The sequence below is a fragment of the Diadema setosum genome, chromosome 9 (assembly GCF_964275005.1).
Source record: "Diadema setosum chromosome 9, eeDiaSeto1, whole genome shotgun sequence".
Classification (NCBI taxonomy): domain Eukaryota; kingdom Metazoa; phylum Echinodermata; class Echinoidea; order Diadematoida; family Diadematidae; genus Diadema; species Diadema setosum.
In genome coordinates, this window is record NC_092693.1 from 35,173,395 (window position 1) to 35,197,026 (window position 23,632).

At 38.4% G+C, this 23,632-nt stretch overlaps 1 protein-coding gene across 1 annotated transcript; it reads left to right on the top strand.

The window, feature by feature from the left end:
* The first annotated feature begins 3,466 nt into the window (after positions 1-3,466).
* LOC140233047 (katanin p80 WD40 repeat-containing subunit B1-like) lies at positions 3,467-22,674 on the top strand. Its single transcript, XM_072313156.1, has 17 exons — positions 3,467-3,813; positions 4,831-4,961; positions 6,795-6,912; positions 7,490-7,590; positions 9,408-9,533; positions 10,077-10,192; positions 13,128-13,199; positions 14,185-14,389; positions 14,968-15,116; positions 16,054-16,190; positions 16,721-16,959; positions 17,571-17,663; positions 18,437-18,607; positions 19,602-19,678; positions 20,010-20,084; positions 20,818-20,931; positions 22,424-22,674. Exons 1-17 carry the CDS (start codon positions 3,786-3,788, stop codon positions 22,554-22,556), a joined length of 2,085 nt encoding a protein of 694 aa, XP_072169257.1. The 5' UTR covers positions 3,467-3,785; the 3' UTR covers positions 22,557-22,674.
* The last annotated feature ends 958 nt before the right edge of the window (positions 22,675-23,632 follow it).

Genomic DNA, 23,632 nt, shown 5'->3' on the forward strand with positions numbered 1-23,632 from the left:
CACTCTCAATGAGTGAGAGTTGGCAGCCCTGAAAAGGGTTTGATGAAGATATACCTAGTACGGAGATATACTAAAATTATAGTAAAGGTCAGAGAAATGAAAACATGACATTGATCTTCCTGTGGTTGAGTTTGATCACGCTTCCTTAAGTTTTTAGTTAAACAATATTTGCATGCATGCAGGGGTGGATCCAGGAATTCCGTAAAGGGGAGCTAACCTCTAGCTAACCCATAGCTCCCCACCCCCAAGTTCTTTTTATTTCTCTTGTTTTTGAATAAAAAACAAAGAGGGGCGCACGCCCGCTGCGCCCCCTCCCCCCCCCCCGTATTTTCAATTCAATTCAATAGAACATTTTTTTTATTTCCAGATCAATTCGTGTAACAACAGTAACAATTCAGTAATGACAAACTGGAGGTGACAACTCAGTAAGCACAGCTTGAAGTGAGTGCACCTTTAACATTTGAAAACGTAGTTGAATCTGATTGAAACATAGCTAAAAAGACATCAATATACATTTACAAGACGAAATACAGATACACAAGAGACTAAAGCTAAAGATGCAGGAGGAAAATAGATAGGAAGAACTTCGGAAAAAGAGAAAGAAAAGAAAGGAGAAGAAAGAAAGAAAAAAAATACATTAAGGAGAGGTAAAGAGAACCCAAAAATATATACACTTACTAAAACAAACAAGGCAACATTGTACATAGTTGTACATGTATAATGCATTTTAGTAAATCAAGAGAAATGTAGCAGCCCTCACTATAAACTACCTTATATGGATGAATACAACTTTTTCTTGAGTCTTATCTTAAAACAATTTTGAGATGGTGCATTTCTTATGTCTTTAGATATTGTTCCATTTCTTGGGGCCCTCAAAACGAATATCATGTTGGTAACACAAGGTTCTGGGTCTGGGCAAATGCATTAATGACGAGGAGCGTGTATTGTAATTATGCACATTCTGATTGATATCAAACAATAAATTGAACAAAATGGTCAGGCATAAGTTTGTTGACACACTGATATACAAAAATACATTGCTGATAGGTGGTGATATTTTTCAAAGTAAGCAATTTTAGTTTTGAGTATAACGGGCCTGCTTTAGATTTCGGGTTCGCTCCATGTATAACTCTTACTATTTTATTTTGCTTTGAAGTCAATTTCTTTAGACTGGACCGAAAAGTACTTCCCCACACCATGTTGCAATAAGACAAATAGGGCAAAACAAGAGTGGAGTATAACATCCGTAATACATCATATAGGTAACATGTAGCTTAGTCTGGATATATAATACCAATGTTCTTTGATATTTTTTCTCTGTCTCTTGTATATATGAGGTTTCCATGTTAATTTTGAATCTAAAATAACACCAAGAAATGTTGTTTTCTCTACCCTGGGAATTTGAACATCATTCAATTCCACTTTAACAAAATCAGTGTCATATGATTTGTTACGATTACTAAAAACAATAAAGTTACATTAGCGGGGGTTAACAGATAATCGATTTGCCTGAAACCATGTACACAACTTTGAAAGGTTACTATTTACTTGATCTTGCAAAGAAGGAAGATCCTTACCACTGAACAATATATTAGTGTCATCAGCATATGAAGAGTTTGTTTGCAAAAAGCGATAAGTCCATATTTGCCAAATGGAGATATTTGCGATTAAAGGTCAGGAAAAATAAAGAGAATAATAAGAAATGTTTTGCTTCTTTTGACCATAACTTCAAAAATGTACCTTTATAATGTAGTGACCAATATCTCATTTAAAAGGTATCATTTTGTACTTTATGACAGAGACCGTACACTTCAGAATCTTCAAAAATGGACTCATCGGTTTTTGCGAACAAACTCTTCATATAATATGTACGATGAGGTATCGGAATTAGAAACATTTACAATATCATTATGTATAATATAAACAACAGTGGTCCTAATAAGGACCCTTGTGGAACTCCACATAATATTTTCTTTAAGTCTGATATACAACTGTTATATTTTGTACATTGATATCGATTGGAGAGGTAGCTTTTAAATCAACTGTATGTCACACCTCTAAAACCATAATGCTTTAATTTAGCTAACATAATATTATGATTAATTGTGTCAAAGGCCTTTGACAAGTCAACAAAAGCACCAATAAGAAAGGAATTTTCCTCAAACGTATCGAATCTTATTCGCAATGTTAGTTAGGGCCATGGAAGTTGAATAATTGCTGCGAAAGCCGTACTGATAACTACCCACAATATTATTTTGATCAAGAAACTTAATAGCACGGTTGTAGACAATCCTTTCCAAAATTTTCGAAAAACAAGGAAGCACTGAAATTGGTCTGTAATTTGACAATTCACATTTTGTCACCATTTTTAAACACAGGGGTTAACACGAGCAATTTTCAATTTATCTGGAAAGACTCCTGATGATAAAGATAAATTGAATATAATGACATAACGGTTTGCTAATTTCTTTTATTGTATGTTTGATTATACGAGGACTGAAATCATCAATTCCAGAGGCTGTATTATTCCAAAAAGAGTTGACAATGCTACATATTTCTGCTTCAAATGTTGCATGAAAATAAATGGTATTCAAACACTGAGGGTTCACTAGATGACTCATAAAGTTAGAATTATTTTGTGGTATCAACTTATCAAGATTTGGACCAACCTGAGTAAAATATGAATGAAAAGCATTTGCAATTTTGTGAGAGTCAGTAGTTAGTTCACCATTACATTTCATTTGCATATCAGTAACACATTTACCACCTCTATTCAAGAGTGTATTTATGGGATTCCAAGTTGCTTTAATATTACTTCTATATACAACAAATTTCCTTTCAAAATATTGTTTCTTCACATTTCTTTATATTGTAGCATTCAGAGCATTCCTAAAGCGTTTATATTTTAACTCATTAAAGTTGCTTGGATTACGCATATATTTCTTTTGATTTGTATCCGCCACTGGTTAGAGAAATCGCGATGTTCCCGGCCTGTTACAGACTTTTTGATTGGCTATTGATTCGCAATCACCTATGTGCCAGGCTGTATACGGTTGGCGAGTGTAGGTATCATTTTTTTTTTTTTTTTTTTTTTTGGCAGTATTTAAGTTTGGAGTAAACAAGGAAATAGTGCAGTAAAGATATTTCTGGGGTTTTTTGTTTTTGTTTTTGTCTATTGCAAATGTTTAAATGGCTTATCTTCTTGCTCTATCATTTTCGTTCAAGAATTCAAGCAGTTAGGACCTACAATATACAACAGTATCATATCCTACATCTTTTCAAGAATCTTATGGAACAGCCAGCCAGACGCGACGACGAATGAAAGGCCCCGTAAATAGTCGCTATGTTCAGATATATATATGCATTAGAACATCTTTGAGAAGAGATGGCGCTAGACGTAGTGAGTGCGTGATATGGGAGGACATATCCAGTTCCGCATGTCTTGTCACTCATTATGATAGGAATTGTGACATTTTTATTCGTCAAATGAGAAGAATGTGGCGAGTGTCATCAGTACATCAAGGGTTTACCTACAGTAAGAACCAATAGCACAGAAATATTGCTGGAAGTAGCAGCTGTTTTTGCTGCACGATTGGTTCTCGTCTTGTCGCCCGTAACTCTGGGAGAGGCGCGCTTGTCAACCGTATACTCGCAGTACGTCGGCAACAAGTGCAGAATTTGAGTCAAACCTGCTTCGGGCGAGGTAGCAGATAACTAACATTGTACTGTATTACAGTCTGTAACGATATTTTCACCACGGAATCACAAATATCTGAGGGAGGACTATGACAACAAAACGAGCATGGAAACTTCGTAAGTGTGTGGCCGAAATATGCCTAAAATGTTGAATATCATCAGGTCCATTCATTACGACATTACGTTTGACGTGGTGGAATCTACAGTACTTGGAACACCCACTCCACCATTTGTCCACTGTCACTGTGTCAGTCAATCATACAATGTGTAGGCCATATACTGGGCCTACTTAAATTTCCAGCCTATGCGGACTCGACTATCAATGGTTGTGCAATTTTAGCGGTAAATTTGCAATAAATCGCGTAAATAATCTAGAGTCTAGAAACATACTCTAACGTTAGTCATTGTTAGTGTGCTAATTTACTCTATGAAGTCACTCACAATCCACATGTTTTGACTCACAGACACAGCTCAGTGTTCATATTGAACATAATGCAATTTTAATTGAATGCTAGCAAGGCAGTTGATCCTAATGAAAACACACACACACAAAAAAAACAGGCTTGTTGACTGCCAGCTGCAAGTAATCAAAATGAATTCAGTGAATAGTTTTATGTACTATCTCAGTATCATTTGATTTAGATCCTGGTTTAGAATTGTACATGAGCATCGTGATGATTATAGAGAGTGAGACAGTATAAATTTACCGGGTAAAACTAAAATTATTGTGTGTATGCTGGCAATAAAGTTCATTCTATGGCTTTGTGACTGCTGTGCTACCAGTGCAGTAGGTCAGTTGTGAAACCATCCCATCACATGCTCATTGCCTTGATGGCTTGATGCGTTGTGATTTTGTGATAAATTTCAAACTGAATTTTATGCAGTGAATGAGGATAATCTCACCTAGAAAAAACACAAGCTTTGCACCAAAGCCAGCCTGCTTTGCCAAAGGAACATTGTACACAGGCACAAATTGTTTACTTTCTTGTTGCAGTCAGTTGCAATTTGATGTGGACACCTCTAGGCCCTACATAGATCTGGATCTCTACCACTGAATACCCAACATCATTGTACATGTATTTCTTCCCAAATAATTTGTTTGTCTCAAAACGTTGTGCATTTGGATTTGTCCAGAGGAGTTGGTGGCCCACAGCAGCGATGTGAATTGCCTGGCCTTGGGCCCCAAGAGTGGTCGTGTCATGGTAACGGGAGGCGAAGACACCAAGGTCAACATGTGGGCAGTTGGCAAACAGAACTGCATCATGGTGAGTATCAATCCAACCTTCAGATGTTCTGGGCCCCATTTCATAAAAAAGTTGATGTGATAGCAACTCTTGCTGGAATAGCAATTGTCATAGTAATGACAAGAATCCAGCTTCCTGATTGGCTGTTGCTATTGGAAGTTGCCATTCCCCCAAGAGTTGCCATCCTAACATCTTTTATGAAATGAGACCGTGGTCAGATCTTTATGGTTAGGCTAATGCACAGTGTAGGCCTATGACATGACTTGTAGGACTGACCGACTTTGGATCCAAAATAAATCATAATAGCCTCAGAATAAATACCCTTGTTTATTTCAGATCCAAGTCGGTCAGTCGTGCAACCTAAAGTTCTATAGTTTGTGATGGCCTTAAAGTGCACCCATCACTCTGTTTCTCATTATGAGGTGTACGCTTCAAATTCTGGGCATGTCGGCTCTTTAGACAACAAGCATGATGTCAGCTCCATGGGTTCTCCATCAATCGGGATGAATGTTAGGATGTATCCTGATGAAGTATTAATCAGAAAGAAACTATACCTACTGAATTAAATGAATCTACATGATATATGTGTAAGTTAAACACTATCCTAGAATCTGATGCAGAAACAGGAAAGAAATGGCTAGGATGTGATATAAATTCTGTAAATCATTTCTGAATGAAAGTGTATGTTATAGCATTTGAAGAATTCCTCTAAACCTGGTGTAAGCGATGAAGGTCAAACATCTGATACAGTAGCACTTTGTCACAACAAATTAAGAATGTGATGGTACAGATGACCTGAATGGCAACTTACCCCAAGTCTAATGCTGAACGTCTTCTGAAGATTGAATCAATCATCATTAGTTTTCACTGTTTACTTCACCTTCATACAAGGTTGAACTTCCTTAACCCTATTCTAACTGGGCTATTTGAGACCAAGTTTTTACTGCAGGGGGGGTCAATTTGACCCTCCCCCCCTTCAGATCTCGGCCACCGATCGCGCGATCGCCGCAAAATTTTGCCTGAACATAGAGCCGGATGTCAACTACAAGATTACATGGTCATACAATAGAAAAATGTTGATTTCATATTTTTTAATAAATTAATTATGCACATTAACGCATGAAATCATATTTTCACCTATAACTCCATCAAAAAGACTGAAGGATTATTAAATTTTTGTGTCAGAGTTCCTCAAGACACATCAAACAATTTTCTTGTAAAAAAATAGCGCAATCAAAATAATTTTCTTTTGTTTTATTGTTTTGTTAATTTATGTATTTTATTGTTTTTTCGATCTTTTGTTTTCTGTTGTTTTTTTGCCAAAATTTGTTGCAGGCACTTTTTTAAGCTTATCTACATTAGAATTGATTTATTTCAAGAGTTAAAAGTTGAAATAATCTAATTTATATCATTTAAACAAAAAAACACAGTTTACATTGGATTTGCACACGAAATCATGAATTCGAGCGGTTTTCGGGTTGACATACATATGCAAAACATTGCATAACTTCAGAATGGTGTACCCGAAACGTCGCAAATTTGGTCTCAAAATATGCGGGAGACTTAAATGAAAAAAGTCATGAAACGACGCGGCAAAATCTTTGCGCGTTGCGGAATCGTGGCACGAAACGTCGAGGGGGGTCAATTTGACCCCCCCCCCCACCCCCCCCCCCCCCCCCAGTTAGAATAGGGTTAAAAGCATAGAGGTTGCTTTTGTTGGTACTGGAAGTGATCCCTGTCTAATGATGAAACTTTTTGGAGCTTTATAAATTTTGAACACATTTTGCAGATCTTATATACGTTTCACTTTGGCCAAGTTAATCAATTGATCAAATGGGACCGTATTCTTGACAGAGTTTATCGGGACACACATCGCCAATAGAGAGCGTGAAGTTCAACAGCAGTGAAGAACTTGTCATAGCTGGCTCGAGATCAGGAACTATGAAGATCTGGGACTTGGAGCCAGCAAAAAGTAAGTCACAAAAATTCTTTACAGTTCCATTGTAATGATAAAGTTTTATGAAGTATTGGTTGCTTGCCAATTTCATCACAAATTTCTGCAGTAATTTGACAATTTGTAACAATTTTGTTTTACAGTGATGAACAAAAAAGTCAGTCCGTATACATGTACGTCTGACATGTTTGACAGTTTTGTTTTTTGTACACTATGTAGAAGCCTTTTGGAATGTCTGTTGTTTTGCAAAAATTCCTGTCAACCTGCTGTTATTTTTGCATGTAATGCTTCTGGTCTTACTAAAGTTAGTGATTCATCTTTATCCCCCCTTAGGAAATAACAACAACAAAGAAACAAAACAAAGGCTAAACAAAGGACAAAAACAAAATATGGTTTAAGAGAAAATTTGCATGACTGATTGATAGGAACTCAGAATCCCCCGACCCCCCTCCAAAAAAAAAAAAAGAAAAAAGGTTTGCTTTCCACCATAACTATTAATCTCTTATACCTATTTGATTTCTGAGGATAGGAAAGAGCATAATTATCTTGTTGGTGCTTTATCACATTTTCTCTCTCTTTCTCTCTCTCTGTACAGTTGTCAGAACCCTAACAGGACACAAGAGCAGCATAACATGTACAGATTTCCATCCCTATGGCGAATTTGTAGCGTCAGGATCCATGGACACAAATATCAAGGTAAACTGGGCGTCTTTGACCCTGACCCCACAAGCACACTATCGTACAAGTTTCTTTTCAAAATTCTGATCTGAATGAAAATGATAATTCTTTTGAAAGGGTGAAAATGAGCTCACTTTCATATGATTCTGCTTGTTTCTGCTTATGTGTTTGATGGTGTGCCTTTGTTTCTTATTAAGCAGGGCTGCACACTAACCCATTTTTTTTTTTCTTCTGCTGGTCCGACCTGTCTGGCAGACCAGTAGGTACCCAGTTTTTATGCCTCCGCCACGAAGTGGTGCCGGAGGCATTATGTTTTCGGGTTGTCCGTCCGTCCGTAATGACTTTTGTGGACAGCGTAACTAAAAATCCTTTTGAGGTATCCTAATGAAACTTGGCATGTATGTGTATTAGGGGGTGAAGTTGTGCCTATCAACTTTTGGGTGCACATGCTCAAGGTCAAAGGTCAAAAGGTCATGGTCAAATACATAAAATGTCACTATTTCCACTATATCTATGCAATGCCTGAAGATATTTTCTTGAAACTTAGTGTATACATTGTATTACCCAATTAAGATTTTCTGGTGAAAGTTTGGGGTCATGAGGTCAAAGGTCAAAAGGTTAAGTGAAATTATTAAAACTTCACTTTTTTCTCTGTACCTTCAAGGTATCCTCATGGAACATAGTATTTATGCATGTACTGACTGGCAGTGATTATCTGGAGAATTTAGTGTTCATGGGGTCAAAGGTCAGGGGTCAAAGGTCAAGGGCAACACTTCAAAATTTTACCATTTCCCTCATATTTATGCAATGCCAGCAGGATTATTTTTTTTTTTTTACACTTGGTGTATGCATGTATAACCTAATAGTGATTCTCTGGAAACTTTTTTTTTTTTTTTTGCCTCAAAGGTCAAAAGGTCAAAGATCAAGGGAAAGTGCTGAACTAACTTTTTCCTCCATATCTTGGAAGTGGCTCAAGTTATCTTGAAACTTACTACATATTTATGCATGTGTGTTCTGCCTGACAGTGATTATCCTATGAATTTTAGGGCCAAAGGCCAGATGAAAATGGTAACAGTGTACTTTTCAATACAGAAATTGCACTTTTTCTCCATACCTTGAAAATTACTCAGTGCATAAACTTATGAATGGGTCAAAGTCAAGTTAAAGTCCTTAAATTCCCAAATACATGCTCTCCTATTCATCCAATTAAACCTAGGTCAAGGAAGGTGAACATTCAACACATTTGTGACAAACTTGTCATTTTAATATTTTGCCAGTTTTGTGAAAATGTAATCACACATTGTCCACATGTACTATAGACCTATTAGGAGAATCATGCATTATGGCGGAGGTATACCAGTTGCCTTAGCGACATTTCTAGTTGTATTTTTTACTGGTCCATTCCTGAAAAAGTTACCGGTCCGACAGTGATTTTTACTTGTCCTGGACCGTTGGACCAGTGCCAGTGTGCAGCATTGTATTAAGTATGATATTGTCCTTGATACTTACAAAGTGAATTCCAAAAAAAAAAAATAATAATGATAATGATAAATAAGTAAATAAATAAATAAATAAATAAATGAATAAATAAATTAGAAATATATGGCATTTCTTGCTAACCTTGATAATTTTCTCCTCTGATATTTTCAACCAAGAATTTGCTCTCTATTATGACTCCAGATTGTCAAAGAAATCATTGCAGATCTGAGTAGTACATTGTACCTACAGTACACCCTTTTGATGGAACTTTCATGTTGGAGTCAAAAGATCTGAGACGTCAGACCACTGACATTGATATGTGCTATGTATTCCCCGAATTTTGACTTTTGCTCTAGCTCTGGGATGTGCGGAGAAAAGGCTGCATATATACCTACAAGGGTCACGGCAATCAGGTCAACATGATAAAGTTCAGTCCGGACGGGAAGTGGCTGGTGTCGGCAAGTGAAGATAAAACAATTAAGGTGAGAATGAGGCCAAAACTCTGCATTGTAGTGACACTGGGAATTTTCTCCTGATGAGCTCAGAGTAGAGTTTTTAATCAACAGCTTCCCTACCCTACTTTTCCTTTATATGAAAACTACATCTTTTCTTCTTGAAAGAACTACCCATGAGATGACCTTTACATTGCATGATGTTTTTTGCAGACTTTAATGACCTCGAAAGTAGGTGTTTGTCTGACTCTAAACCATTACTAAAGATGAATTAACTTCGATTAAAACAATAAAAAGATCAGACTGGTCTAATGTCTGTTGTAGTAAAGTCACCCATTGTTGTTAGCCAAACACTTTCATAACATGAATAATTCCTCCACTTTTTCCTGTGTTATAGTAGGCCTTACTATGACACACGGGAAAGGGATAGGCGATTGACAGGATAGATATTTCAAAATGAGTGGATTGAACTGAAGAAAGAGGATGATGTGTTGCAAATTTCATACCACCCTGATGGATTCGAATTACGTCAAGATATGACATGGCAGTTTGTTCTTAATTCTCTGTCCGCAGCTGTGGGATCTGACCATGGGCAAGATGTTTCAGGAATTCAAAAACCACAGGGGAAGCGTGACGTGCATCGAGTTTCATCCCAACGAATTTCTGCTAGCCTCTGGCAGTGCAGACAGGTATGTTGTTTGTTTTGTTTTGTTTTTCTCTTTAAAAGGGAAGGATTTCTTTCCAGCGGAAATTATGACAGAACAATAACAGATTAAAGGGATGGTATGGTATTTTTTTTTGGTGTTCTTTTTGTGAGATACCAAGAAACCACTTATGAAATAGTAGAGAGCATACCATTCTAAGAGAAATTCAAAGGTTATTTTATGAAAATCGGTTTCGAAATTGCTGAGACGTCCAAAAACAAAGTAAAACAAAGCAATTGTAATAAAATGTAGGTCCCACCTTTTATAACGATCACTTTTTTGGATATCTCAGCCATTATAAAACCAATTTTCATCAAATAAACATTAAATTCCTCTTGGAATTATATGCTCTTTCATATTTCATAGGAAGTTTTTTCATTATTTTAGCTAAAAAATGTTAGAAAAGAGAAGTTGGGTCTCGACCAAAACTATACAATCCCTTTAATCCTTAAACTGTTATTGTGAAATCAATGAAGAAACTTTTGAGACCAGTTACATACAGTGTATTTGAAAGGAATGACTAAGGCAATACAGACTAATAGGGGCACTATCCTGAAAATACATTTAGAGCTAATCAACTTGGTACCTAGCCTTTAAACAAGGCGACTCGCTCTGCGTGCCCCCGTATAGCGCGTTTACACCACAAACCTGTTGGCCGGCGAGCGGAGTGAGCCGCCTTTATCCACTCGTTCAGGGATGTGTACTTTTGTCGTTGTTGTTGCTTTATATTCTTTGACAAGTTTGCGTACAAATTTGACGCAGAAAATACACACGGCACCAAGGCAAGCCTCGTTGATATTAAGTAGAATAAGAATAGTTAACCAGTCAAAATTACGATCGCTCACCTATTCATAAATATTGATAAGGGGTTAATGACGTCACACATTGTTTCTCGGTGCCTCACAATCAACGTTACATGGCGCCTCTCCAACTACCTACGTTGTACGTTGTAGTATACGAGAGTGAATGCCATTCAAATAACACGCAGATGAGGAGTGAAGCAATAAGGACGTTTACAGACCTGATTTCAGCCACAGATTTCGGTGAGTTGTTGACGTAATTAAACAAAAAATCGTATACCGATTATTGAATGATTATCATAGATTACGATAATTCCTTGTATTTTAGTTTTCCATGATTAATAAAGATATTCATGAAGGAGTCGCACAACCACACTGAAAAATGACAACGTCTTCGAAGGAATAGAGGTGCAGCCGCTGTCCCTATAATACAGTGGCTGCGTGTAGCTAGACTAGATCTAGACTCTACTTACATGTATACATTGTGTGGGTGTGAAGTCAAGCCTTTTCTTTCTACTTCCTGAAGCTAGCGTTACTGAGGGTGCTGATCTCATGGGTGATTTTGTTTTTGGCGAATAACATCTGAAAGTTTTGCTCTTTCGCATGTGTACATTTGGACTTTCATCACTCATCCTCTTTGGTCTGGCTCCATATTTTGGCATCTCGAACTTGGGCGAAAATGCTTCGGTTGAAGGCTTTGGTGCTGCTGTCACACTATATGTATCTACTAGCTCAGTCATCTTGTTTAATTGGTTTAAACATGATCGGCAAATGTACAGACCCTGAAAGAGTGGCCCCTCCCGATCTCCTGCTAAAACAGCACCCTGGCCTTGGGCTTGGCCCTGTGCATGAGGCGATGATTGTGTCCTGGTTCCCATTTCACGTTCATCGGCAGTAGTGTTTTGCAGATCGAATCCAAATTTCCGTAAGTTTTCTGCGATACTGCTGTTGATCCTCCTGTAATTTCTACAGATCAGAACATCTTTGCCACACTTGATACATTTCCGAACTTTTCTCCATTTGGAATCCATTTTTTGCACAGTTACAACGCAGTCTGATACCCAAAAAATGTCATTAAAACGCTATATCCATGATAAATAGTGTTGGAAAACACAACATGCAAGAAAACAGGTGATCGTCGAAAACAAGCCTAGTCTTAAACTAGCCTTTTATTATTGTTATTAACCGTTACCGAGGACGATTGGCACGCGGGCATATGGACAAAACGTAATTGAAAAAGTGTATAATCGTGGAGCAAAGGCGATAATGTTTTCTCTGGCAATCGTCAATAAATTAGTGGGTAGAAAATTTTTTAAAAAAAGCTAAATATTATCCAGAAATTTCTACTACATTATTTTTTAAAGAAATAAAGACAGATAAAATAGTTATAAGAAGCACAGAAAATTGTACGATATAAAATTAAATGACTAAAAAGAAGTAAATTTTATAATTATCCGAAAAAATACCCCATCAAATAATAAACGAGTCCATGACACTTGCCGTGGGAAATTCTCTTATCTCATTGGTTGAATGCTGCGAAAATTAATTATTCATGAGCTGAAAACACGTTGCTCTATATCTAATGAATTATTAATTTCCCGCATCGTGAACGAGTGGATAAAGGCGGCTCGCTCCGCTCGCCGGCCAACAGGTTTGTGGGGTAAACGCGCTATACGGGGGCACGCAGAGCGAGTCGCCTTGTTTAAAGGCTACTTGGTACCCTGATTAGCATTATGCAGGTAGGGGTAAGGTTCTTTAAAGTTGATATCACAATACTTGAAAGTAAAGTTCAAAGTCGACAATTTGTACTTTGTTTGCACTAACTTGAGAAATGTTGAATATGTCATCTAATTTGGGTTGCAAGTCTGAAAATACATGTAGCAAGGCCAATTTTAAAGTTTCATCGTTTGAAGTCAGTATTTCAAAGCGCAACAAGCAAATTTACTTTGTCACAGTTGATATACTTTAATACGAAATCTCACAGCATGAGATATACCACTTGTGAAGACAAAATTCTGCTATACAGCTAAGATTCCTGATCGATATGTGGAAATATGTCACTCAATTTTGATGACAATCGTTGCATTGATCTATTACATTTTGTAAAATTTCATCCACAGAACTGTTCAATTCTGGGACCTTGAGACGTTCCAGCTTGTAAGCTCCACCAGTCCTGGTGCCAGTACTGTTAGGTAAGACCTGGTCCTTGAATGCCACATCATGATGGATGATTTTAGTTGAATCCTGAAATGGAATTGCCAAGTTCTGAATTATATGTATATCATACAGGAAGGCATACTTCTTTATCCTTTCATTTTCTATACGTTTATGTATTAATTATGTTGATCTGTTTGTATCTTTATTGAAGTTGTCTATACCTATTAACTTATATCTTGATTTTGAATTCAGTATGCAGCATTAAATTAATCTAGATATTAGAATTGAGATGGACAGATGGCAAAAATACTTTGCTAAAAAGGAAATGTAAAGAATTTTGGTAACATGATAGAATACTGTATATGCTGGCATTTTTGCACACCGGTATTTTTGTGAATGAGGAGGTCACAGACATTTTTGCGAGATGTTGTTTTTGCGAATTAATGCTGAAGCTAACGTAAATGCACTATTCCCCTAGCGCATGGAGACATTTTGCATGTTGTTAAATTCTCAATCCAGCTGCGGTTCGTGAAAATAAGAGCTTATACAGTATAACAGTGATGGATATGTGTACACAGTTTGGTGTATAAGAATATTCAGGTTTCTAGGCTTGATAATCCCCAACTCTTTTCTCAACCCACATTACATATGGCCAAACTATTCAATTCAGCTAATGCATGCCATTTGAAAAAACTAGCCAAATTTGTCAGAATGATTATGTTCAGTTTTCTTCAAAACCAAAGAAGAAAGACAGTAGTTTTGTAGAAAGTAAAGTAGATGTGAAATGTGTGTACACATAGTGGTAGAGTAGTTAAAACGTCCTTTACGCCTTGTTTTGTAAACATGTTTATTTATATCTTTTATTTTCACATGTACATGTACATTATCACTTATATTTTTGTATTCATATATTGTAAATATGTTTGTACTCTCATACCCCGAGAGGGGATCGAGTCAATAAAATCTTACAAATCTTACAAAACCCACTATTGCTTGTTGATGCCCTTTCCCTCGGTGAAGGTCAATATCATTCCATCCGGAGGGCAGCTACCTGTTCTGTGGCAGCCAGGACATGCTGCACGTGTTTGGCTGGGAGCCCATCCGCTGCTTCGACACCTTCTCCATGGGCTGGGGCCGGGTGGCCGACTCGGTGGTCGCCTCCACGCAGCTCATCGGCGCCTCCTACAATTCCACCAACGTCTCCGTTTACGTCGCAGATCTTTCAGTAAGCTTATGTCCAGTACACGGTGAAGTGTGTACACGGTGAAGTTTATTGAAAAAGAAGAAGGTTCTTGTGGTGATGGTTGTGGTTGTATACAGTGTTGATAATACCTAAATCAACTGAATGTGAACATAAGAAAACGCATTTCATTTGTACGAGTGTTTTTGAACCCAAGAATGTTAAACTCATTTTCTGCCCCGAGTAATACTCAGGCAATTGCAAGTGTTTGGTCTTCTAGCAACAAATTTTAGAATGGTGTGATTTGCTCATCTTATGCAATGTGATAACAAATAATGAGCAGAATGGTAATCAACACAAAACTCACAAAAAATTATCTCCACTTTTTGCAGTCCATGAGAATTTATGCTGTTGCTATCACCATTTCGATAGGCAGCAAAATGCAAAACATGCAAAACTCGGTTCACTCAACCAAATACCTGAAATAATACGATAAACACCTAGACTGAGACTGATACAGTTTTTGTCAAAATGCTGCATTGTCAGCCAACAGGCCTTCACCTAAAGTGGTTTTTATTTTTCTTATTAATGTATGTGCTTGTTTATTTGTTCCTTATAAACAGAGAATGAGTACTACAGGGCTAGCGCAAGAGCCCCAGAGTCAGCCCAGCGAGATGCCTGCTGGGGATGATGTTCCTCCCAAGCCCCTGACAGCCAGTGGCAGGAAAAACTTTGTCCGTGAGCGACCGCATACCACATCCAGCAAACAAAGGTGATCATTTTTCTTCCCCCTCCCCTTCTTTTTAGCTCACCGGAGCAGGCTCATGTGAGCTATTATGATTATTCATTGTCCATCGTACATCATGCATGAACTTTTAACATTTTCAGCTTCTTCTTTAAAATATGTGACAGATTTTTACAAAACTTGGCAGGTATTATCCCAAGGGTGATAGGATCTCAATTGATTCAAATTGTCTCTATGCAGAATGTGTGACAGGTGAACAAGTGAGCACAAAAGACCCTCGGGTGCAATGTGTAAGATAGGCTTTTTGAAATCAAGATACAGTACCACATTCTTGCTTAATGTATTTTGTCCTCTTATGAAGTTTTCTCTCCCCCCCCCCCCCAGCTTTTCTTTCTCAGAATGTGCACCAGTATTCCTGATCACAGTTTCGTTTGAATTCCCTTCTGACTCTTTGTAGCAACAATGACTTTGAAAAATAATAAATTTCCTAAATACATAAGATCAGTGACCAAAACAAAAAGGAAATAAATACAAATCCTTGAGATTTTGGGCCTTATTTGCCCAGAAACTTCGTGCAAAATTAATTTGTCCACAACTGCCAAACCTAAAGAAAAAAAAAATGAATGCCTGTAATTTTTATTTCCCCTGACGATTAAGATACAGTCGAATGTTAGTGGGTTCCATATCACCATCTTCTGCATTTTAAAAGCCAATGAGTCATAAGCTTGTTGAATAAAGTCGCTTAGAATTTGTTAAATACAGAGTTTTTTTCTGCTAAGATATGAAATAACTTCAGAACATCTTTCATGTCTAGCAGTAGGAGGAAGTACTGGTCCCGTTAACCTACGAAAATTCCTAGAGGCTTCGGAGTTTCCATTTCTTCATCATGCTCACCATTTTTTACCCTATGTTGTTTTTCAATATGTGTTTTTGTTGTCATGTTTCATGGGTACTCTTCCAAAAGGCAACCAGATGTAAAGTCAGAACCAGAGAGACAGTCTCCGACACAAGACGAGGGAAAAGACGACGACTCCACATCGACCGCCGACATCAGGGACCCCGAGAATTATGCAAAAATCTTCAGCCCAAAGTCTAGGATAGGTAAGTACCGCAAACAGAATAAGCCAACAATTGAGGATGTCTTAGAGGGAAAATAAGTGTGTTTGAATATTGGGCTTCTGCAAAATAGAGCGGGTAGGGAGTTTTTGTTGTGTTTGCTTGTACGTAGGAGCATGCTTGCACACACCATGCGTGGGTTTCATTGAGTGGCATCTAGCGCCATTGGGCATGCTCACAAACAAAAAAAAAAAAAAAAAAAAAAAAATGAAGAGAAAGTGGTTAAATTCTTGCTGATGTTGACCTGCTGGAAGCACATATTTCATATTGCAATACAGATATATACTTATATATGCAATACTCCTGAGTTATCTGCACAGTAAATTTGATTACAGAGACAGAATCATCACTTCCGTAATTGATTTTAAAAAAGTGGAGGGTCAAGATACTTGTAGGGTTGGATGTCAGACAAGTTAAATCAATAGAATTATTTCTTTCTCTTTTTTTTTTTTTTTTTTTTTTTTTTTTTGCCTAACTGTTATGTTCCTTCAAACCTGTGAATGTTTGTATCACAGACCGCTCACCTGAGAGGAAAGCTCAACCATTCCCGGCACCGCTGGATGTTCCCGGCGCCTCAGAACCACCACCCTCATCCCGCCCATCCCAGCCACAGCCTGCAGCACCACAGCCACAAGCCGCAGTGGCACCGGCCAACAAAGCACCGTCACCGCCAGGAGATGACTGGCAGCCTGTGCACGCCAAGCAGGCACCGAGCCGAACACCTGCAGCAACCAAGCCGGTACCAGCTAAGGAGGTGAATGTGAAATTCATCACTTTCTGATTCTTAGTACATACTTGCCAACTAGTAAGATTTTATCAGATTCAGTAAGATTTTTTACGTTAAAAATAGCAAAATCAGATTTTCTGTCAGAGAAATCAGATTTTTAAAAAATATTTAGATATACCTTTCATGTGTATTTTCTGAAGATTTGACCAAAAGTAAGATTTTTAACTTCAGTTTGCATATAAAATAAGATTTTTGCAATCCACGAGTAAGATACGTATTTCATCTTGAAATGTTGGCAGGTATGTTAGTATCATGTTCATCATTATGCACGTTTTTAGGCATCTATTGTCTTCACAATGATCTCACACATGTTCACACATGTTCACACATGTTCACACATGTTCAACATTTCAGGGTCTGTGAAGTTATTTCATGCCAGATTTCATACTTGCTGTTTACTTCAAAGTTCAACTCCTCCACACAAACATATCAATTTTCTCTTTGTATCAAAAATATGTTTTACCTTTGATAGTACATACAGATGATTCTGTGTAAACACAGTCTACATTTGTATCATTTGCATGGAAGAAAGGAATGCGCCTATAATGTCAACTGTTTCTTTCATAATTCTCATCCAGGCACCTCCTGCCAAGATGCCAGAACCCGCCTCCACCATCATACCCTCAGACAGGAACAAGCCAGCAAACCTCGACATGAATGCATTCCTACCGGTGAGAACTCCCTAAACACCATTTCCCAATGTCGATGATATATGAAATGCTCACCATTCACTTGCAAAATGCAAAATATTTGCAAAATCATTGAATTTTGAATTAAAATGAAATGCAGCGCTGCTGCTACAGCTAGCTGCCAAGTGTCCCTGGCTCTGTGGGAAACTTCTTGATACTTTAAATTGGAAATTTTCACGATGATGAAAATTTTCACGCATTTCACACATCCAGAAACTAGTGTGAAAAGGAAGTCCCAATTTACATTCATTGCCTTACGTGTGTTTACATTCCTCTGTAGATGCAGAAACAGAACGTCACCTGTAAAGTCAGTGCATTTTCCCCAGTCCCGTTTTGTTTTACTTTGATATGCAGAGTTGACAGTATATCTCTTCCTGCCCTGGCAACACGATATAAAAACCTTCCTTATTTTGGAATTATTTCTGCGTATTGAGGTGCATGCCTGTAACTCACAAGTTTCTCCTTAGTGGTGCTTTACTATTCAGTAGGGGTTAATGTGGTCATGAATAATAATATGTGAAGCAGATCTCAAAAGGCCCTCACACTGTCGCACTCAGCTGGACTCGTGTCGCTCGCCTGTTATCCCCATCGTACAGCGAGAGGGCCTTGTCAAAAGGCTAGCTTGTGCCATGCATTGCAGAAATACAAAGTCCAAGCCTCAAGTCGCTGTAGATTCTGTCTTACTACAATGTATTTCTGCTAGACTCCGTATGAAATGGGCACTTGAGCCTTTTGCATGTGCCATTGCATTGCAGCAACACCAGGCCCAAGCCCCCGGTGGCCCGGCCCCGACAAGCCGGAGGCAGAACGATGCGGAGAGGATGGAGAGTCTACGAAAGGGCCACAGCTCCATGTGCCAGGTTCTGTCCAGTAGGCACCGCAACCTGGACGTCATCAGGGCCATTTGGTCAGCGGGAGACGTCAAGGTGAGTCGCTCATTTTGTTTCTTTGGACTTATCGTACGTTGTAATGAATTCAGACCTCCCAATCATTCTGACTTTTGAGGAAAGAATCTGAATTTTGACCATTCCCAGCTCTTCTTTCAACAGCAGATTCCTATATTTCTTAAAATTTTTACTACACACTTCTGTTCTTTCTTTCCTGCTTTTGAGCGAAAGTATCCCTTTTTTCAGTTAGAAAGATTTTTTTTTTTTTTTTTTGGGGGGGGGGGGGAGGAGGGAGGTCTGTGAATCAATCAACTAAAGAGGCACTGTGTTTCAGTTGACTTTGATGAAGAAGTACATTCACATCAGTGGAGTCAGAGTGGAACAAAGTAAAAATAGCAAAAAATACAACAAGAAGAGAAAGTTAAGGAATTTAATAGTGTTTTGCATGTTTTCACAAATATTCAGATAATGGTCCTGATAAAAAAAAATAAAAAATAAAAAAAAGAAATACTAATCTCATGATATGATGACATCATTGGCTTGCCAGACTCCTATCTGTTGCAACACTAATACATACTTTTCATCGTTGAAATGAATTTTACAGAAAAAAAAGGGTCTCCGTCCTTTGCATTAACTGGTTCTGCATATATTTGTTCAGTATCTCTCCACTGTGCTGGAGTAACAATCTGTTGATTGTGGTCCATGTACTCTTGATAAATTTGCGTGTGTATTCTGTGGGTTTGCATTTTTGCAGGAATTCCAAGTGTCCTTTTGACAACATCCAAACTTCTGAGAATTGGATAAATAGTGTACATGGTTTACAGGCTGGAATCTTTTGTGTGTGTGTGTGTGTGTGTGTGTGTGTGTGTGTATGGATATTGTGTAAAGCATTTAGGTCAATTCTTGTATCTGATCCCCTGTGAATGATTTGGCTGCATCATTTTATGAACATTTCTTATTCAAATGCCATGGCCATGTGTCTGTTTGTACTTTAGTGGTTAAAGAAAATAAATACTTGTGCTTTAATCTTCAGACATCCATTGAGTCGGCAGTCAACATGAAGGACCAAGCTATTCTGGTTGATCTTCTCAACATCATGCTACTCAAGAAGTAAGTTGACCCTCCTGTCATTGTACCTAATTGAAGTCAGATGATCTGTTAGATAACTTCACTCGGTTATTTTTTTTTTTTTTTTTGTATTTCTTTCTTTCTGTCTTTATATCTTCATTTGTTTTTGTTACTGTACCATTTCATTCATGTACTTGAAATTTGATTATTAACCCATTGAGGACGAGTCCCGAGTATACTCGGACAAGCATCTATGGGAAATGTGTGTTGTTTTCTGGTATAGTGCACATATTCATATACCTCTATTTATATTTGATGACGAAAGTACACATTGAAAAGTCTTGTTTGATGTTTTCTGTCTCTGCCTCTGTAGGTCATTATGGAACCTAGATATATGTGTGGTCGTTCTCCCCAAACTGAAGGAGCTGCTCACAAGTAAATATGAAAAGTAAGAAACAATTTCACTTTCTGCTAGGTATATCATTCTAGAGTGTCACTTTGACTGCACTCACATGTCCCTGAAGTATGCTTGTACTTTTGGGCAAGGACCTTTTTACAATGTAGCATTTGCACAGAGATGTTAACAGGCATTCAGTGGTCATTCAAATAAAAATAAAAATATATGAGTGCATTGTTTATTACCCTTTAAGTTAGTTGATACATGTATTTACTGTTATCTTGGAGCTAAGTATTTCACTGTTAAAAGCATCTGTGTATTACCTTCAGTAGGTTTAGTTCATGTGTGTGGAATGATCATCTGCTTGTACCTAAAACAATGTGAATCGAGTGAGGTAGCAATATTGAAACATGCCAAAAAGTCTCATCATCTCAAAATTGTCATCTTCATTCAAATTCCTGAAATAGTAACAGTGATTGTAATGGTTGTGGCTGTACGAACATTTTTGTTTTTCGTCGTCAGATTAAAAGGAAAAGCACTGAATATTCTTGCATTTGAATCTTTGCGCCCATTGGTATAAAGGCACTTTATCCTCAATGCGCAGTCCTCCGGATGGGACTTTCATTCACAGACACAGTTTCAGCAAAATGTGGCAGCTATTATGTCTGTTCAGCTGCTTGCAGAAATTCACTCCCTCTACACAGGAATTTGCTCAGAATTTTAATAACACGGTGGCTCACAAACAAACTAACTATGTACCGCCTCTCCTATTCTTGGTATCCAGCTATGTACAAACGTCGTGTGCCTGTCTGAAGCTGGTACTGAGAAATTTTACCAACCTCATCAACCAGAACATCAAATGTCCACCGTCGGGAGTGGACATCACGAGGGAAGAGAGGTAAGTGAACACTGCTCTTTCTACTGGTCAACAAAGCTGTCCTTCAGTTCTTGGTATCACCAATGCGCAGAAAACTTCTGTGCTCGCTGGAGAGCCCTGTCACAGATGCACTGTGGGATTCCTCGGTGCCATTGTTCTCTTCCGGCTGTCTCGCGCACGTCCCAGTTTCCATATGATTCAATGGAGTTATTTGTCTGCTTTAACGTTATTACTCCTTTTTTCTTGGCTATAATTCAGCTTTAAAAGAGTTGACAGTTTCTAAATTTTACTGATCTGCAGTCACTAGAGTCATGGTTCACTACTGCATGGCTTCAATGTGCTGGTCACAAGATGGAAAGTGAAGAAATCTTCCACAAAAAATACCCCTGGATAAAGACAGAATGTGACCTGAGTGCATATGCAGCCAAAACCAGGGCAAGTTTGTCCCCTGACTGAGCTATCCCATAATGCATCTAAAGCACTGCTCTGCGCACGGCACTTAGGTATTGGCATTACCAAGAATTGTGACATCCCTGGTTTGAGGCCCATGGCAACAAGGGTTGAGCCCCTTGGTATAAAGGCACTGTATCTCAGTTAGGGGTCGGTCCGGTGGTTGGTTGCTTTGCAAGCATTCAGTGTTTCCTCTGTGGCGAGTGAAACAAATGGAATAATCATAATTCATTTCAAATCCACTTTAGTAATCAGGATGTAATGTTGTGTTTTAATAGCCATCGCATTGATCATCAAAATAAGTATGCATTTGATCAAAATGATGATAATATTGATATTACTACTACAACGTACTGCCACTACTACTACTACTACTACTACTACTACTACTACTACTACTACTACAACGTACTGCCACTACTACTACTACTACTACTACTACTACTACTACTACTACTACTACTACTACTACTACTACTACTACTACTACTACTACTACTACTACTACCTTTACTATTACTTCTACTACTACTACTACTACTACTACTACTACTACTACTACTACTACTACTACTACTACTACCTTTACTATTCTACTACTACTACTGCTACTACTACTACGTATGACAACAACAACCACTACAACTACTACTTCTACTACACTACTACTACTACTACTTCTAGTTTTACTAACTACTATTACTAATTCTGCTACTCTACTACATTAATAGTACGTTTGTATCTGTATATTTTCAATGGCGAAAGCACTGTATATGTCGAATATTTCGCGAAGTTTTTATTTTGGTGCTATTTGCGAAGTTAAAGACACGCAAAAATATTGACTCTGATCCCGATGTGGACGTGACGTACGCATGTACATTTCTCCGTTCAGTACAGGACTCCATGATCGCGAATCTAACCACTGGCGAAATCGTCGGGAATTCCCGATTCACAGAAATTTAGACTCGCGAAATATATGGCGTATACAGTATGTCTTTGATGCTCAGATACAGTCACTCCATGACCCTCTCTCTCTCTCCCACCCCCACCCTCTCTCTCTCAGGTACAGGAAGTGCAGCAAGTGCTACACCTACTTGATCGCTGTCCGTGGGACCGTGGAAGACAAGCAGCACGTGTCTGGCAAGCTGGGCAGCACCTTCCGGGAGCTACACCTCCTGCTGGCCCAGCTGGAATAGATCGGGCTCATCACAGGACTGTGGGCGTCCTGCACCTCTCTCTTCCCCCAAATCAAGTGGGGTGTAGGGGGCGTGAGGGGGAAACCCTGTCAGAGCAGCAAGGCTCCAGAAGGACTGGTCTTTTGGATGGCAAAAGAAATGTTCTGAGCTGCGGCAGGAGTCGCTGGGAGCATTTTGTTGGATTATTGATGCCGTGTGAAGAGTGAATTCTTGGTCCATGATCGCTTTGCATGGAATCCACTGTCTGTCTCGGGGAAAACCATGTGGAATATTGTTGCACCACCTGAGTGACGTTATTAGCACCAAGAGCATTTTTTTATTCTTTTTCCCACCATTCTGCTGTCCATTAAAATGTTTTTAATGTCCAACGCATAGCATCATGTTTCTCAAGCTCGCGTTGCCATGGCAACCCTGGATGAGAGTGGATGACTTGATCTAAATGCAGTCACTCCCTGAAAAATGTCAAAAAGAAACAGAAAACTAAATGTCTGAAAAGCAGAGCAAAAAATTGTCTTAACCCATTGAAGACGAGTCCCGAGTATACTCGGGCAAGTGTCTGTGGGAAATGCATATTGTAGCAAAATCAGCCCATCCTCAATGGGTTAAGCTTCAGAGATATGATGTGCTCTGCCATCATTTTGATTGTCATACAGTGAGTGCATTTGAAAACTGAAGCCCCAAGTCACACCTCCCTGTCCATTTCTTTTCTAGTTTTGTTATTTGCTTTTTTTGCTTGCATGTTGATGTCCATTGCTGCAGCCAAGTTTAAGGCAACCTCTTGCATCCGTAGTTAAACAGCTGCTGCATGAAAGTATTTCTCTTGTACTGGCAAAAACATGCAAGGTGATCTTACAATCCTCAGAAGATACTGCTAGACTGACTGACTTATAGCTTGGTACAGCTCTGTGAAAGTCAGCACCATAAGCCTGTGAAAACATCTACAGTATGTGCACCCTCTTTCAATGGCAGCATGTAATATTTGTCACCTCTATTCACAAAACCTGGCTGAATGTGGAATTCATTCCAGCAGCCTTCTGTGGCCATTAGCATTCTCCTCTGTGCCTGAAAGAGAGACA

Excerpts from the sequence above, each read along its gene's own strand:
- LOC140233047 (XM_072313156.1), top strand. The coding sequence starts at position 3,786 with ATGACAACAAAACGAGCATGGAAACTTC. Across the intron at positions 3,814-4,830 it reads AAAACGAGCATGGAAACTTC|AGGAGTTGGTGGCCCACAGC; the intron begins GTAAGTGTGTGG and ends GGATTTGTCCAG. Across the intron at positions 18,608-19,601 it reads GGTCAGCGGGAGACGTCAAG|ACATCCATTGAGTCGGCAGT; the intron begins GTGAGTCGCTCA and ends TTTAATCTTCAG.